The following is a 13,830-nucleotide window of genomic DNA, read 5'->3' as shown; positions in this document are numbered from 1 at the left end:
ACCCAGTATTTTGTGTTCTCCAATTTTATATTTTGTAGTAAAATAAAAGGAACTGGAAATGCAAGTAAGCATTCTGATTAAATAACTATCAACAGAGGACCACCATAATTTGATTCAAAAGTTAAAATTAATGTAGAGACTCAGCGGCAAAGTAATCAATAACTATGATATTCGCCAAAGGGAGTTGTGAGCCAATACAGTGAAACATAGCAGCCTCTACCGCCACTGCAATGCATCCAGAGCTTCTTGGTGAACTTCTTTATCACCGGCTGCCACTACATTAAAACCTGCCAAGTGAAGTTTGGAAACAATTCACATATCGAATTGGAGGGCATATTTTAAGGGATCCAAAGGTTAGCTTGTGTGTATGAAACGAGAACAGAGCTAAGAATTACTTGTGGCTGGTGAACCAGCAGAAGCTTTCCAATTAAAATGTTGGCCTTTCCAGTCGGTTATTGTTCCTCCAGCACCTTCTATTACTGGTACAAGTGAGAGGAAGTCGTACGGCTGAAATTGTTTTTTTTTTTTTTATTATCAGCATAAGAGGTTTTATGGAAGTTAAAAAAACAATTTAATGTCACTGGGTGAGGGATATAAAACAGCAAAAATTTCACCCTGCATCAATATATTTATCAGGCAGTACGGATAATCTAATGTCACTGGCTGAGGGATGTAAAACAGCAAAATTTTCACCCTGCATCAATATATTTATCAGGCAGTAGGAATATATTGATATACAGAAACACTAAACAGTTATCACTCCATTTGACATGTCAATGAGAATATGGTTGCTGTCCTCTATAAGGAAGGATGAAGCTCATACACATTTTTGGCAAGTATAATCATATCTTTATGAATCTATGCAATAGCGCAGAGAGCAGAGTAGCTGACCTTAAGACCAGACTCTACTACAAGATCCACAAATCCAGAAGCCAATAGGGCATAAGCATAGCAGTCACATCCGTACAGTGGAACTTTCACCTGTAACAGAATGCAGGAAGAATAAGAATTCATAGTGGAGGGAAAGGAAGTGAAACTTATTCATTCTCTTCTTCCTCTTTAGTTTCCTCCTACTCAGATAATCTCATTTCCCTTCTTGCTCCTTCCACAGTTTTTGCCTATCTTGCCATAATATTACATACCTTGCTTCTAACACGAGCAAAGGCAATCTCAGCATCCCCTTCGAACAAATGTGGGCTAGTAGTGTACCTGAACTTGAAAGAACGGAAATGAGAAAGTAGATGCAGCACATATTGGTATCCCTGATAAGTTGAACTGATACACAGAATACAAGTACTCAAATAATGGTTGGCAGCTAATCTTTAGAAGGGGCCTGATAGGGAAATAGATGAATTTGCTCACAAATGCTTGACGGTGTTAAATTCTAGGGCAACAAGAAAGATCCAATGTTTTGGACTGCAAGCAATGATGGAAAATTCAATGTCAACAGTTGTTACACTATGCTACAGAAACAACACTGGATGTATGAATCAGATTAGCAATGGAAAACAAAAGCAAAGGAACTTGTCTCACACAGGATAATCTACAGAAGGGACGCATTATTTTAAGTAATAGATGCTACATGTGTGAAGAAGAGTTAGAAACAGCCAATCAACTTCTCATTTATTGTGAAGGCAAGGTAGTGTTGGGAGCTACACCTTAACAGGAATAGTATGAATTGCGTTATGCAACCAAATGTAGGGGAGTCTACAGAAGAAATTGCAACATCTGACAGTGGCTAAGAGTCAGCAGTCAATACGGAGAAGAATTCCCCTACATGTCTTTATTATGGACAGCATGGCTGAAGTGACAAAACAACATGCATCCAGGATATAAACATAGATGTCTTGTGAATTTATTTTTTGGTGTAAAAGGAGTGCTGTGGGAAACATGGATGAGCATGTAATTTCTTAGAAGATATAGGACATATATAGTTCTTTTTCTGCTGCAGGCAGTCGTCTAGTCTGCTGTTTTTACCCTTCTTGGTACCTTTATTTATAAACATTTACCTTTTCAGAAAAAAAACAAAGCAGAGTAACAATGTTGTATTTTTGGAGAGAAAGGGTTCCAAGGAGAAACATACATGTAGGCTTTTGAAAGACTTGAACAGTTGCGTGTGGATATTTCTTGCCCATTCAAGGTAGTTCGTCGCCCGCTTAAACCAATCCACCTCTCTCTCAGTACAGGCTGGTCAATAACGCCAAGAATCTAGAAAAGCAGAAATGAAGAGATGATCATGTATAGACCAACTTTCGAAACCACAGATTACCTGCATAGTGGGTCTCACAGTCTTACCGTAGCATAATATAAAAGGAGATTACCTAAGGTATCATAGGCTGGAACTCTCCTTACATCAAGGGAAAGCTAAATAAAGTGGTGCAAGAGCAAAACACTAACGCGAGCGAGCCCAGATGGCAATAGGGGAAAAAAACACCTACATGTTATTGCGCTGACAACCTACTAAGATATAAAATACAATAATCTACATGATAGATAAACATCAATATTTCTAAATTCAGGACAAGGGGACGTCTATACAAGAATGCAGCTAAATGGTTAATGCATTCAGGAACTATGCATATACCAAATGATTTAGCACTTTACTAATGTGAGACAAACGAAACGAAGAGGTGATTAAGCATGTTCTCAAAAGGGATACTCAGTTGTATTTAGTCCACCAAACACAAAATATCATGTCCTCAATTTTCCTTTCTCTGTTACTTTCTGTTTATAAATTATGAGTACCTATTTCCTTTTACTTTTTTTTAAGTTAAACAAGATTATAGGTTCTACTAAGAGCAAATTTTGTTAGCTACAGTTACAAATCAAAAGTGTGCCAACAGACGCCTTCTTAGTGTAAATACTTGACTAGGCTTCCCGCCAACAAATGTTGCCACAATGCCAACAGAATTTGGGAGAAACATTGAAAGTTGACAGGAGTAAAAAGCAAGCTTTCATTGATCTAGTAGCGAGCAAGGTTTTTTATTGATATAAATACAATCAACTGGCTGGCGATTCATACCGGTTTACCTTTGTACAACAGAGCAATAAGAGTGCCAAACACAGGTTTCCCTGCAAGTATGAGGTATCCCTATGAATGTATAGTTGAACTATAAGTTGAACAGACTTGATATGAGAAAGACAAGCAGGTACCTGTGATGAAACTCTTAGTACCATCTATTGGATCTAAAACCCAAACATACTCTGCAGTTTCCTCTTGACACCTCCATCCCTTCTCCTCTCCATAACTATCACCAAGCAGACAAATTTTCAACATACAAACATACATATATGGCTTGATATATGAAATAAAGACGAATTAAATCAAATATAGACAACACGCTGGCCATGATATATTGCAAAATATCAAGAACATATACGGATCTACAAGAGTTGCATTGACTCATATCTGTCAAATTAAGTCATTTCCCTTAGATTTTAGAACAAATTCGTTGGAGTAGGCATCTCTAGCTTGTGGATCTCCTAGAAGTGTGGAAGGTATTCGACTACTACAAGGATTATCTTATCATCTCGAATGAATGCTCTCTCCTCAATTCTGACCTTCTGTATCGGCATCATACAAGTAAATAGACTGAGCAGTACCAGTTAAAACTTCAACTTACGGAGACCTCACTTGTATTCTACTACAGCCTTATCAAAGTTCAGAGGCAAATGATGAAAAAGTTCAATTCAGGGGAGGAAAATGTCAAAGACTATACAAAGCTTTTGGCTTCTTGATATTTGTTGCAAGCCAAAAAGACCTTCAAGTAATTGGTTACACCGACTAAGATCATTTAACTGTACAGTATCTCTACTTTTTCTAGACAACTTTTGTCCTCGGTAGAGACACATTGGCATATCACAAAATAAGATTCCAGCAAGTGCATAACCAAAACGAGATGGTGACCTGTCTCCAATGGCAAGTGTAAGATTATGTTCACAAATAACAAGCATCGTATGCTAACAGTACTAAAAACAACAGAGAGGCCAAGCTGAAAATGCTCGTTCCAACCACAGGCCACTTTCAGCTCCGGCAATCGACTTCACTAAAATAGGGAAGTTTTAATTTATCAAACACGCATTAGAAATCAAATACTATCATACTAGCACTATCAAAACTTGTGTGAGCTCAACTAACTCACATTGCATGGGACGGGAAATTTTCTTGAATTATCTTCACCATGGATTCCTCCGCCGCTTGATCAGCAATTGTTACCGGACCTTAACCACAAATTAATATAAAATAATTTCTAAAAAAGTAAAAATCCTTAAAAAATTAACTCCGGAAGCAATTTATCCGCGTACTCACTTAAATCTTCTTTATCGAGAATATCGAAGCTTTTCCTGAAGTATTTACGGATTACTTCACCAGCAGCATCAGCAATTTTGTTACCAACAGCTGCGAATTTGCCGAGCTCAGAGTCCTCAACTCCAAAATCAACGATTTGTGCTTGATTAGAAGGAAGCACACAATTCGAAGTCATCACAGGCGACGCCAATTTGATTCCGTGCGAGATCGGGAACGAATGGATACCGGAATGTTGAAAAGCAAGCGAACCGGAGACGATTTTCCGGGTATTACAGCCGCCGGAGAAGGCGGAGAATGATGAGGAAAGAGGTGAAGAGTTGCGGGGATATAGAGAAAGGAAGTGAGATTGAGAAAGCATCTGCATTTGGAGGGCTTTGTTTAATAGGCGGGAAAAGGACCGAGTTCACGAGACAAAGATCGGGTGGGAGTTGAGAGTAAGAAAGAGCACTGATGCGTAATGAATAAAGCGGCTTATTGAATGAAAAGGGCAAGTATGGAAGATGATGTGTTTTCCACCAAACGTAACGTTTTTTGTTTATTGTTTTCCTTTTAAAACATCATTTTATTTTATTTTTGTCCTTTAATAAATCATTCAATATATATTTGAATTATAGCTGTTGAGTCAAACTAACAATCATAATTAAATAATAGGATTATTAGGTTAATGGTTCATATTATTGTTTGTTGTTTTTATAATTATTCAATATCTATGATTAATAGGGTTATCGGTTCAGATCGTATTAGTAGGGTTTCGACTGTAGAAAATTATTAATTACTCCCACCTTTTAAAAATTGTTATGTTGGGTTATCCCGAAAATCTGATATTTCTAAATAAAGTTCAAAATATTTACAATTATGAAAAATATATTTGATGTTAATTTAAATATATTATTCGACTAAAGGAGGGAGTTAAAAAAATAAAATCTTTTTGTCCATATAATTTCTAGTTTTGGTAATTTTTTTCTTCAAATCTAATTTTAGTTTTTTCTTCCAATAAAAGGAAACACATCATCACTTAATATGATGATCAAATCATTAAACCAATAGCGGTCAATGATAATTAGAATCTTACTAGCTTTGCATAATATGAATCCTACAACCAAAATCCCATCACTCTTGCATACTATTGAACCCCGTAACACCTATTGATTACATTAAAATTTAAAACAATTACTTTTAACTAAATTTATACTGGCATTCCTCCTCCTCCTTTTTTAAATCATTTTATGCCTTCATATTATATGTGGAAAGGCTTAATAGCAGCTGGAACTGAAACAAAGGTACATTTCATGTATACAATAACAACAATTACATAGCATATACTGAACTGAACACAAGCAACTAGCACTACTACATAAAATAGAAAGAGATACGACATGATAAATACAATAATATTCTTCTTATTCCCAGCGATTTATCTAATCTAGTGATGATTATGATGGCCGGGTAACTTCTCCTTGATCTTCTCCATCATACTCTTCTTCTCATGCTCTGTAGTAGTTGGTGTAGTAGTTGTTGTGGTTCCAGTTCCAACACCATGTGCTTGGTGATGTGGTTCTTCATTCTTGTGCTTTCCACCTGTGAATTTCTCCTTTATCTTCTCTTTCAGCCCTTTCTTCTTCCTCCTCCCACCTTGTCCATCATCCTCCGACTGCACCAAAGTAGTAATTTAATGATATTATATATATCTTGTGCCACTATAAAATGGATAAAATCTCAGTAATTCAACTAAAAAAAATATGTGTCAAATAAATTGATAGTTTGTTCAAACAAACAAATATAGGATGAGAATTGAGAAGGAACATGATAAAAATTTAATATATACTATACCGAGCTAGAACTTGAACTGCTGGAACGGTGAAGTTCCGTCTTGTGATGCTGTTGCTCCGGTTTTGTTGTTTCCTGGTGCAACTTTTCACCAATTGTCCCAGCACCAACACGTAAGCCGGCACCAGCAGCAGTACCACCACCTAACCCAGTTGTGTGACCACCAGCACCTAAGCCAGTTGGATGGTGCAATTTTTCAGCAGCACCTAAGCCAGTTGTAGGAGCAGCAGCACCAGCACCTAACCCAGTTGTAGGAGCAGCAGCACCAGCACCTAACCCAGTTGTAGGAGCAGCATCACCAGCACCAAAGCCAGTTGTGTGGTGCAACTTCTCACCCGTAGTCGGAGCCCCATAGCTAGCCGTTTCTGGCAATTTTTCACCAACTGCTGCAGCACCAGAGCCGGCAGTGGTAGCAACACCAGTAAGGTGCATAGGGTTACCGTATTCATCGGTCAGCTGCACTGGATGGCCGTACTGGTCAGTCAACTGAATCGGATTTCCATGTTCATCACGTAAGTCCGCCATATCCTTCCTTCACCAAAAGCTAGATAATTTTGAAAAAGATAATTTGGCACAATAAATTAGATCTTCCTTGAATAGGAAAGCTAACTGGTGATTTTTTAAAAGGACAAGAGACGGTGGAACATCAGATGCTTCTGCATGACTGCATTTAACTGGATAGTTACACGTATGCAGGAACATCACCGCGTAAGCTGCCACGTAGGAGATTCAAGACACGTGTTTCGGTGTAAAACGACAAATGAATATCAGATTTGTCTCGTTATACTAGAACGGTAAAGGACAATAAAATTCTTATGTATATTTTAGATAGGCTTAAACATTAAAGCCTAATTCCACTTCATACATTATCTTCAGTTCACGCAACATTTAAGAGAGGAACGCGTAATCAAACTTATCGCTACGACTTTCAACCCTACCAAAAAAAAAAAAAACATATACTGTTATATTTATGATCTATGAACTTATATATTAAGATAATCTATGAGTATTACTTTAGCTTTTTTATTAATTAATTTATATAAATTAATTATTGCATTTCATTAACATTTTTAAATTATCATTGTGTTCGTGGTAAGAAAAAAATTATTTATAGGCTTCTTTAAAGTTGTTCTAATAAAATATTTGGTTTATTATATCCAAAATTCGATACGCTCTTTTCTTTAACAAAATGGTAACTCTTTCCTTTAAACAAACATAAACGATATATTAAAAAAATTAAATCAAAATGACAAAATTACTTTTGAGAGAGCGATATCCATCGAATAAAATTAACATTATTAATGCGTTGACTATAATCGCTGCTGTCAAAAAAATATTTCTTTTGTAAAAAAAATACTGAAATCGCTACTCATAGAGTATTTTTTTCTCAAAAATTTACTTTTTTAAAAAAAATGAAATCTCCTCAAACTTTTTATGTTGTTTTTGAAAAACTATAATTGCTGCCAGCTATTTCCCTCAATTCTTTTTTTAATTGTTGCTTATTGATTTATAAAAGAAAAGGTCAAATAAATAATGAATCTCAATGTATTTTGTCACCATGAGAACTGCAAACTTTGCCAACACTACAGGCACAATTAAAAAAAATAATTGAGGAAAATCGTTACCCTTTCCCAGACAGTGATTTTAATTTTAAAAAAAAAATATTGAGGAAAAATGTTACTCATGTAGCAGTCAATTTTATGTTTTTTTGATAAAATTGTTACTATTTTAATCTTTGTTCGAAAGAGATCATTCCCTTGAGAGTAATTTTGCGTTTTTGGTTAATTTTTTTTTTTAATACCGGTTATATCTTTTTTAGGGAAAAAATTACCATTTAGACGTTGGACTCTTCAACTTCTGCGTGATATCATAGTTGAGCGGCTCCGTTGCATTCCATGTTATGTTTATATGTTTCTTTTTTCAATTCAAAAAACTGTTTTAGGATAGAGTAAAGGGAAACAGAGAGGATTACATGTTCTCCAAAACAAGGCGAAAGTTCAAATAGGATTTGCCGATTAAATCTATTGAAAAGAAAAACTATCTTCAAGATGGACCATACTAGTTTATTTACCTTCTGCTGTACCAATTTTTTGGTTAGTGCAATTACATTTCAGGCAGGGTGAAATTGGAACGAGAAGGGTTGAGTTACTGCTTTATGCTGGACCCGTCATTTAGAAAAAAATGAATGTTCCTGTAACAATAATAATAATAGTAGTAGTTGATAGCATTTTCGTAAATAGGGATTGTGATAGGTGTAAGGTGCGACTGATTCTTGAGCACAGCAGTCAGCATTTAAGATTTAAAAAAAAATGCCCTGACTATATATCCCACATACCATGGATAAAAAATCATTACATCTTCGGGCAGGCATATAAATTGTCAAGTTATCTGCTGCAAGTTTTTAGAGAGAAGTAAGCATACAAAAATCTTGGGGATAATTTCATGGCCTTGACAAGGAACAACCAAATTTGAATGTACAAACATGATAACTACCAGCTGATAACTACACTTTTTTTTTTCTTTTCCTATATAATGAATTGATCTTTCAACTTGTAATCCCAATTTCTTACATTGTATACTTAGAAACCTAACCTAGATTCTGGGAAACCAAATCTGCCAGCAAGAGCCTGACGCTATTATGCCTCTCTTACTATCCTTCCAAGGTGAGAGAGCTGACCTGTGCCGCCTGCGGAATTGACAACAATGCAATTCAGTAGGCAGAAATGCGATTAAATACATCAATAGAGAAGCATTTTTGTGAGTTATACATACCAGAACATCAACTAAATTTCAGAAGAATACAACATTCAAGAGAACATTAAGGATATTCCCAGAAAAAAATTATTCGGAAGAGAGTTTATGTTGTTACCATTATAATCCACCGCATTACTCCTTGCTCGATCTTGTCCAGAAAAAACCCTTTTTCCTAGTAGAAGGGCTCTCGGAGAAGGATTTTGACCCCTTTGAACCAAATGAAAAATGACGCAGCAAGAAGGGCTTTCCTGAAGAGATCTTCATACTGCTGGAACTTGAGCTCATCTTGAGACGCCTTCCACCATGTCCGCCACTTTTCTGTCGATCAAATAAAGCAAGATTGCCACTAAAATCACTGTCAACAACCCGATTCCGGAATCTCTTTCGAGCTTTCAAGTCCATCTGACTTTTCAATGCTTTCTCTGACATCTTCAGTGCCTGCTTCTCCCCAAAAGTACAAACAGGACATGCTGGATCATACTTGTTGAATTCTGGCGTCATACTCTCCAAACAATCGGCATGAAAAACGTGGCCACAAATCAGTACAGATACAACAGCAATTTCATTTGAGGACCATGAAGATCTCTCTGTTAACAGCTTTGTACAAATGCCACAGGTTTGGAGATCTATAGAAGGAGAACCAGAACTCCGACCACTAGCTCTGCTCATCTTGTCACGGTGGAAACCCATGGATTCACTATCAAATGACCACCTATCTCTACGAGGATTTGCAAGCAGGTCAGAGAAGGCGGGAACAGACCATCCATCTGATGATCCACCATTTGAGCCCCTGGTTGATTCATTACTCCAACCAGGGAGCATGAACGAAGATGATTCTTCAGAAATTGAGAATGTAGGTGACTTTATTCCGGCTATATGACTATCAGAAACTCGTCGTCCCAGCTGGTGGCCGGAAGAATACTGAGGCAAAGGAGTAGAATTGGCAGGAAGCAACTGACTTTTTGTTGATAAAGGAGATGCAGATAATGATGAAACAGAGAGATCTGATGAAGACAGCTTTAAAGGAGAGGGGCATGGCACTGCTGATGACTCAAATGATTCTTTGACCTAAGTACCAAAAGAAAGGAAATCAGAGAAGTCAAAAACATACTAGACATGCCCAGAAAGTATATTCAGCCAAACTTAAGACTGCCTTGTTCTTACCTCCGTGGAATTTCTCACGACCGATGTATCTGCAAGGGCAAGAAAAACTACTGTTAAGCTTACAAAGTACAAAAAGCACATTACTGTCAACCAATACCATACATCAGTTTCTCTTTCATGTTCACATATAACTCAAGGCCAGGAAACTTATCCTAACTTTTTTCCTTCACAACACATGGTCATACTCAGACTCTGGTCACAATCAGACCTAGAGAGTACAATAAGAGATGGGCATCTCTTAGACATGTATATTTACACATCTGGTTTGGTTAAACTTCACATCCAACCAACATGTTTGGGGTTCAAATTAATAAAGGAGCAATGAAGGGAGAAGGCCGCCGTTGCTTTTCAGACAAGAGGGCTTTGGAGTTTACCATATACAAAAATTGCAAAGAAAAATAAATAATCAGCACTACTTCTTAACAGCTGCAGAGAATGGTTCACCAAAAGCAGAACGAAAACCATATCCAAAGAAGAAAGAAATATCAAGCAACTTCACAGAGCACAACCATTTATTGCATAATCTCGTTTTAAAGATAAAAGAGGGGGAGGAAGTGAAAAAGTAATCATCTTCTTTCAGTAGTGTATACTTAACTAAAAGTTGAAATCAAATCATTTACACAAAGAAAACAACATTGCTTGGAGATAAATGTCAGCAGCACAACAAATCATGAATTGTTTACAAAAAATAAAAAGAAATGCTTGGGAGATCAAAAGCTTACTGGTCCAAGCATTTGAACCCCAACTTCATGGAAACTAATCCAAAGCTTTAAAAATACCAATTACTTATATTTACACTAACAGAACAATAAGACTTAAGGACCACCTACATCATTTGAGCCAGTGACAAGTCAATAATTTACTCCAATACTCCAATTATAGTCAAATGATGTGAACCAGCTCCATATCACTCAATGGCAATAAAGTCTTAGGTTGGATTTCTTAGATTAACCTTGAATAGCATCTCAAACATAAAACAAAAAGTTAATGATATTCTCAGAACAGCCTGCAAAAGCAAACCCCTACACATCTATCCAGTTCAGCTCTCTCATTACGGAGTGCAAAAAACAGGTCAAGAACTAGACTATCCTTCATTCGATCTCATAATGCATACACACAGAATTGAACAATTCATTTTATGCACTGGGGGGGGGGGGGGGGGGGGGCAGCATGCAAATCACAGAGAAAGGAAAAATGATTTGCAAGCTCTTCAATATACAGTAAGTACTCTCATGTTCCTTTTATCTTCATTTTGGAAAATCATCAGGTGTTCGCACCATCAAGTAAGGTAAAGAGAGAGCCATGTTGAGGTTTACCAGATAGAGGAAGCATCGAGTTCCCCGTGTTGCAATCAGAAGCTGGTGACTTCTGCAATGCAAGTGATCGAAAACTATCCAATGGACTACCCTCTTCAGAGGCATAAAGGGTTTCTACAGTTGTTCCAGATTTAAACTCTAATCTATCATTTCCACCAACTCTATCAGAAGACCAATTGACTGATGTCTCCTCTCCAGCAACACGTCCCCGATTATCCCAACGAAAGCTCCAAGAAGGCGAGTATCGAACATTGCTCTGTAAAGTTTCGCCCGTTGATCCATTTATAACCGCTCTATCTTTAGCAGCAACACAACAAGCTGAACCCATTTTTTCTCAAGTACAAAATGTTAATTTCATAGGCAGCTGAGAATCACATCAATGATAACACCAGCAAGTTCACTCAACAATGAATACTTGAGATCTTAATTTTCTGAAGCAATAAAGAGAAAATGAAGTCAAAACTCACAAAAACAAACTATCAAAACAAAGGATAGACACTCAAAACTTGTACATGTCTACATTACATTATCCTTTTGGTACACAAAAAATAAGAATGAGAAATATCAACGAAAACAAAAAAAATAAAGCAAATGGCTCCAGATATGCTGCTTTAATACATTTTATATTATTGATGGCAATTCAAGATCCCATTCTCACAACAGAACATCTTATAACTATCGATGGCATTTTAAAGAAAGTTCAAGACCTTACACTCCAAACTCGGACAAATCACTCTGCCCCCAACAAATCCCACAGAGCACTCATTCAAATATACACCCCTTCCAACATAATACTTGTTGATCTACAGAGGATCCTATGGGCACTACAAAAGCTGGGAATCCAGGCACACTCTTTAAAGAGAGAATGCTTTCTGTAACATAAAATTTCACATATGCTATAGCAATAAGTTGATAATTTTGGAATACGAAAGTTCAAATTTCTTCTGCTCAAAATCAGACATCAATTACATGAATCAAATAATGGCTTCATCTAAAGAAGAACATGACCATGAAAAAAAGCATCATGGTGAAGAATTTCAATACCATCAGACCAGATGAAACTTCAATTACCAAATCTGGTAAAATTGTGAGTAGTCTCGAAGACACTTCTTAATAATTAATTGCACAAAAGTACCATATGCAATAAATACAGCTCACAGGATCCTTATAACACCGCGAAGATTTATTTCACCGGGGAAAACTAATTTTAAAAAAGGTATGAAAACCTAAGAACATTAAAACAGAAGCTAAAGTCTATTTCATCTGCTAATTTGTGGGAAAAAATATTGCAGTCCAACAGTCCATGGAAAAAGCCCTAAAAGTAAGTACCGAACACTATGGAGGTCACAGAGATCCGAAATAACAGCGGAGAAAAACAGTCATAACAGTCCAGAAAAATGAAAACAAATTATGTACGAAAACATCGGAATTTCCATATATATACTCATCAAACCAATTATACTCGTATCTATTCATAAAACTCACACATTTCTACAAATAAATCCATTTATATAAATTTAATACAACACCGACAAGTACAAATATTGAATCGCCGTGATAAAACCAACCGGCGTAAGCGAATACCGTTTCAGCCGTCCGGCGGCCGTCGAGCACGGCGGAATGAAGATGAGTTTTAGGTGGGAAAGGAGGCGTTATGTGTGAGATATGTAGAGAAAGAAAAAGGTTTTAGAGTGAGAAAAGGTTCTGATTCTTCTTCTGCCGAGTTGCAGAGGAGAGAGAAAGACAAAGAGGAGTGAAGTCGTTTTAGACGGCTATTTTGGAACTCCGTCCAACTATCTGTAGCACGTTTCTGCCGTGAAGAATCCTTCTGTTTTCACGGCGTTAAAACGAGACATCTCAGTGGCACTGCATTGTTTGTTTGTCGTCTCTGTTAAAGTTACCCTTTTTAACAAAAATAATAATAATAATATATATTAATCAATAATAATAAAATTAATAAATGAACTCTATGTAATTTAACGAGTGAAAAACAGAATCATTTCAGTAGTTAAATTTGAAAATGATAGAGGTATACACACTTCACTTCTACTTTAAAAGATAAAAAACTATTTTTGATAAATTCGTGAGAAAATTGATAAAATACAACAAAATTAACATATTCAAACAAAGAAAGTAAGAAAACATAGCTAGTATAGAAAAATATGAAACAGAGCGCTCATTATAGAGTATTATCCGAATGGTTAGAGGTTGTGCCAGAGAGATTGTGGTAAGAACATGTTATACTGAAGTTAAAATAATATATAGAGAGAATAGGGGAACTTTCACATATAATCATTTTAAAAAATATTTGTATATATGGCAAGCGATATTAGGAGAGGGAGGAGAGAGGCGAGCGAGATTGGGAGAAGAAGGAGAGAGACGAACGATATTGAGAAGAGGAGAGAGGCGAAAGAGAGAGGGCAGACAGTGAAAAAGAAGTGAATAGCGTGTGTGTATATA

General features: G+C 36.5%; 3 protein-coding genes across 4 annotated transcripts; all 3 read right to left on the bottom strand.

Moving 5' to 3' along the window:
- Nucleotides 1-59: 59 nt before the first annotated feature.
- Nucleotides 60-4,877, bottom strand: LOC101254644 (bifunctional phosphatase IMPL2, chloroplastic). The gene is made up of 9 exons (XM_004230867.5): nucleotides 4,310-4,877; nucleotides 4,143-4,221; nucleotides 3,154-3,248; nucleotides 3,023-3,072; nucleotides 2,084-2,208; nucleotides 1,143-1,209; nucleotides 892-981; nucleotides 396-507; nucleotides 60-287 (listed from the first exon to the last, which is right to left on the bottom strand). The coding sequence occupies exons 1-9, from the start codon at nucleotides 4,671-4,673 to the stop codon at nucleotides 217-219; spliced, it is 1,053 nt and encodes a 350-aa protein (XP_004230915.1). The 5' UTR covers nucleotides 4,674-4,877; the 3' UTR covers nucleotides 60-216.
- Nucleotides 4,878-5,573: 696 nt separating this feature from the next.
- LOC101259487 (late embryogenesis abundant protein) lies at nucleotides 5,574-6,793 on the bottom strand. The gene is made up of 2 exons (XM_004230885.5): nucleotides 6,140-6,793; nucleotides 5,574-5,960 (listed from the first exon to the last, which is right to left on the bottom strand). Exons 1-2 carry the CDS (start codon nucleotides 6,659-6,661, stop codon nucleotides 5,733-5,735), a joined length of 750 nt encoding a protein of 249 aa, XP_004230933.2. The 5' UTR covers nucleotides 6,662-6,793; the 3' UTR covers nucleotides 5,574-5,732.
- Nucleotides 6,794-8,434: 1,641 nt separating this feature from the next.
- LOC101253631 (uncharacterized) lies at nucleotides 8,435-13,599 on the bottom strand. 2 transcript variants are annotated; one of them, XM_004230863.5, is made up of 5 exons: nucleotides 12,955-13,599; nucleotides 11,371-11,801; nucleotides 10,055-10,083; nucleotides 9,006-9,958; nucleotides 8,435-8,822 (listed from the first exon to the last, which is right to left on the bottom strand). In XM_004230863.5, the coding sequence occupies exons 2-4, from the start codon at nucleotides 11,696-11,698 to the stop codon at nucleotides 9,023-9,025; spliced, it is 1,293 nt and encodes a 430-aa protein (XP_004230911.1). In that variant the 5' UTR covers nucleotides 11,699-11,801; nucleotides 12,955-13,599; the 3' UTR covers nucleotides 8,435-8,822; nucleotides 9,006-9,022. The 2 variants fall into 2 exon arrangements, with proteins under 2 accessions (XP_004230911.1, XP_010315318.1); XM_010317016.4 differs by having other exon boundaries at nucleotides 12,939-13,140.
- Between the last annotated feature and the right edge of the window lie 231 nt (nucleotides 13,600-13,830).

This window comes from Solanum lycopersicum, chromosome 1 (assembly GCF_036512215.1).
Source record: "Solanum lycopersicum chromosome 1, SLM_r2.1".
Classification (NCBI taxonomy): domain Eukaryota; kingdom Viridiplantae; phylum Streptophyta; class Magnoliopsida; order Solanales; family Solanaceae; genus Solanum; species Solanum lycopersicum.
The sequence above is the reverse complement of the archived record's forward strand: the minus strand, read 5'-3'. Positions and strand labels throughout refer to the sequence as shown.

Bases quoted from the DNA above. Each gene is read 5' to 3' on its own strand.
- LOC101254644 (XM_004230867.5), bottom strand. From the start codon at position 4,673: ATGCAGATGCTTTCTCAATCTCACTTCCTTTCTCTATATCCCCGCAAC. The intron at 1,210-2,083 runs GTATGTTTCTCC...TTTCAAGTTCAG, and splicing joins AGTCTTTCAAAAGCCTACAT to GTACACTACTAGCCCACATT. The intron at 508-891 runs GTCAGCTACTCT...AAACAATTTCAG, and splicing joins TAGTAGAGTCTGGTCTTAAG to CCGTACGACTTCCTCTCACT.
- LOC101253631 (XM_004230863.5), bottom strand. From the start codon at position 11,698: ATGGGTTCAGCTTGTTGTGTTGCTGCTAAAGATAGAGCGGTTATAAAT. The intron at 10,084-11,370 runs GTAAACCTCAAC...TTGCCCTTGCAG, and splicing joins CTCGATGCTTCCTCTATCTG to ATACATCGGTCGTGAGAAAT. The intron at 9,959-10,054 runs GTAAGAACAAGG...TTTGGTACTTAG, and splicing joins TCGTGAGAAATTCCACGGAG to GTCAAAGAATCATTTGAGTC.
- LOC101259487 (XM_004230885.5), bottom strand. From the start codon at position 6,661: ATGGCGGACTTACGTGATGAACATGGAAATCCGATTCAGTTGACTGAC. The intron at 5,961-6,139 runs GTATAGTATATA...ACTTTGGTGCAG, and splicing joins GCAGTTCAAGTTCTAGCTCG to TCGGAGGATGATGGACAAGG.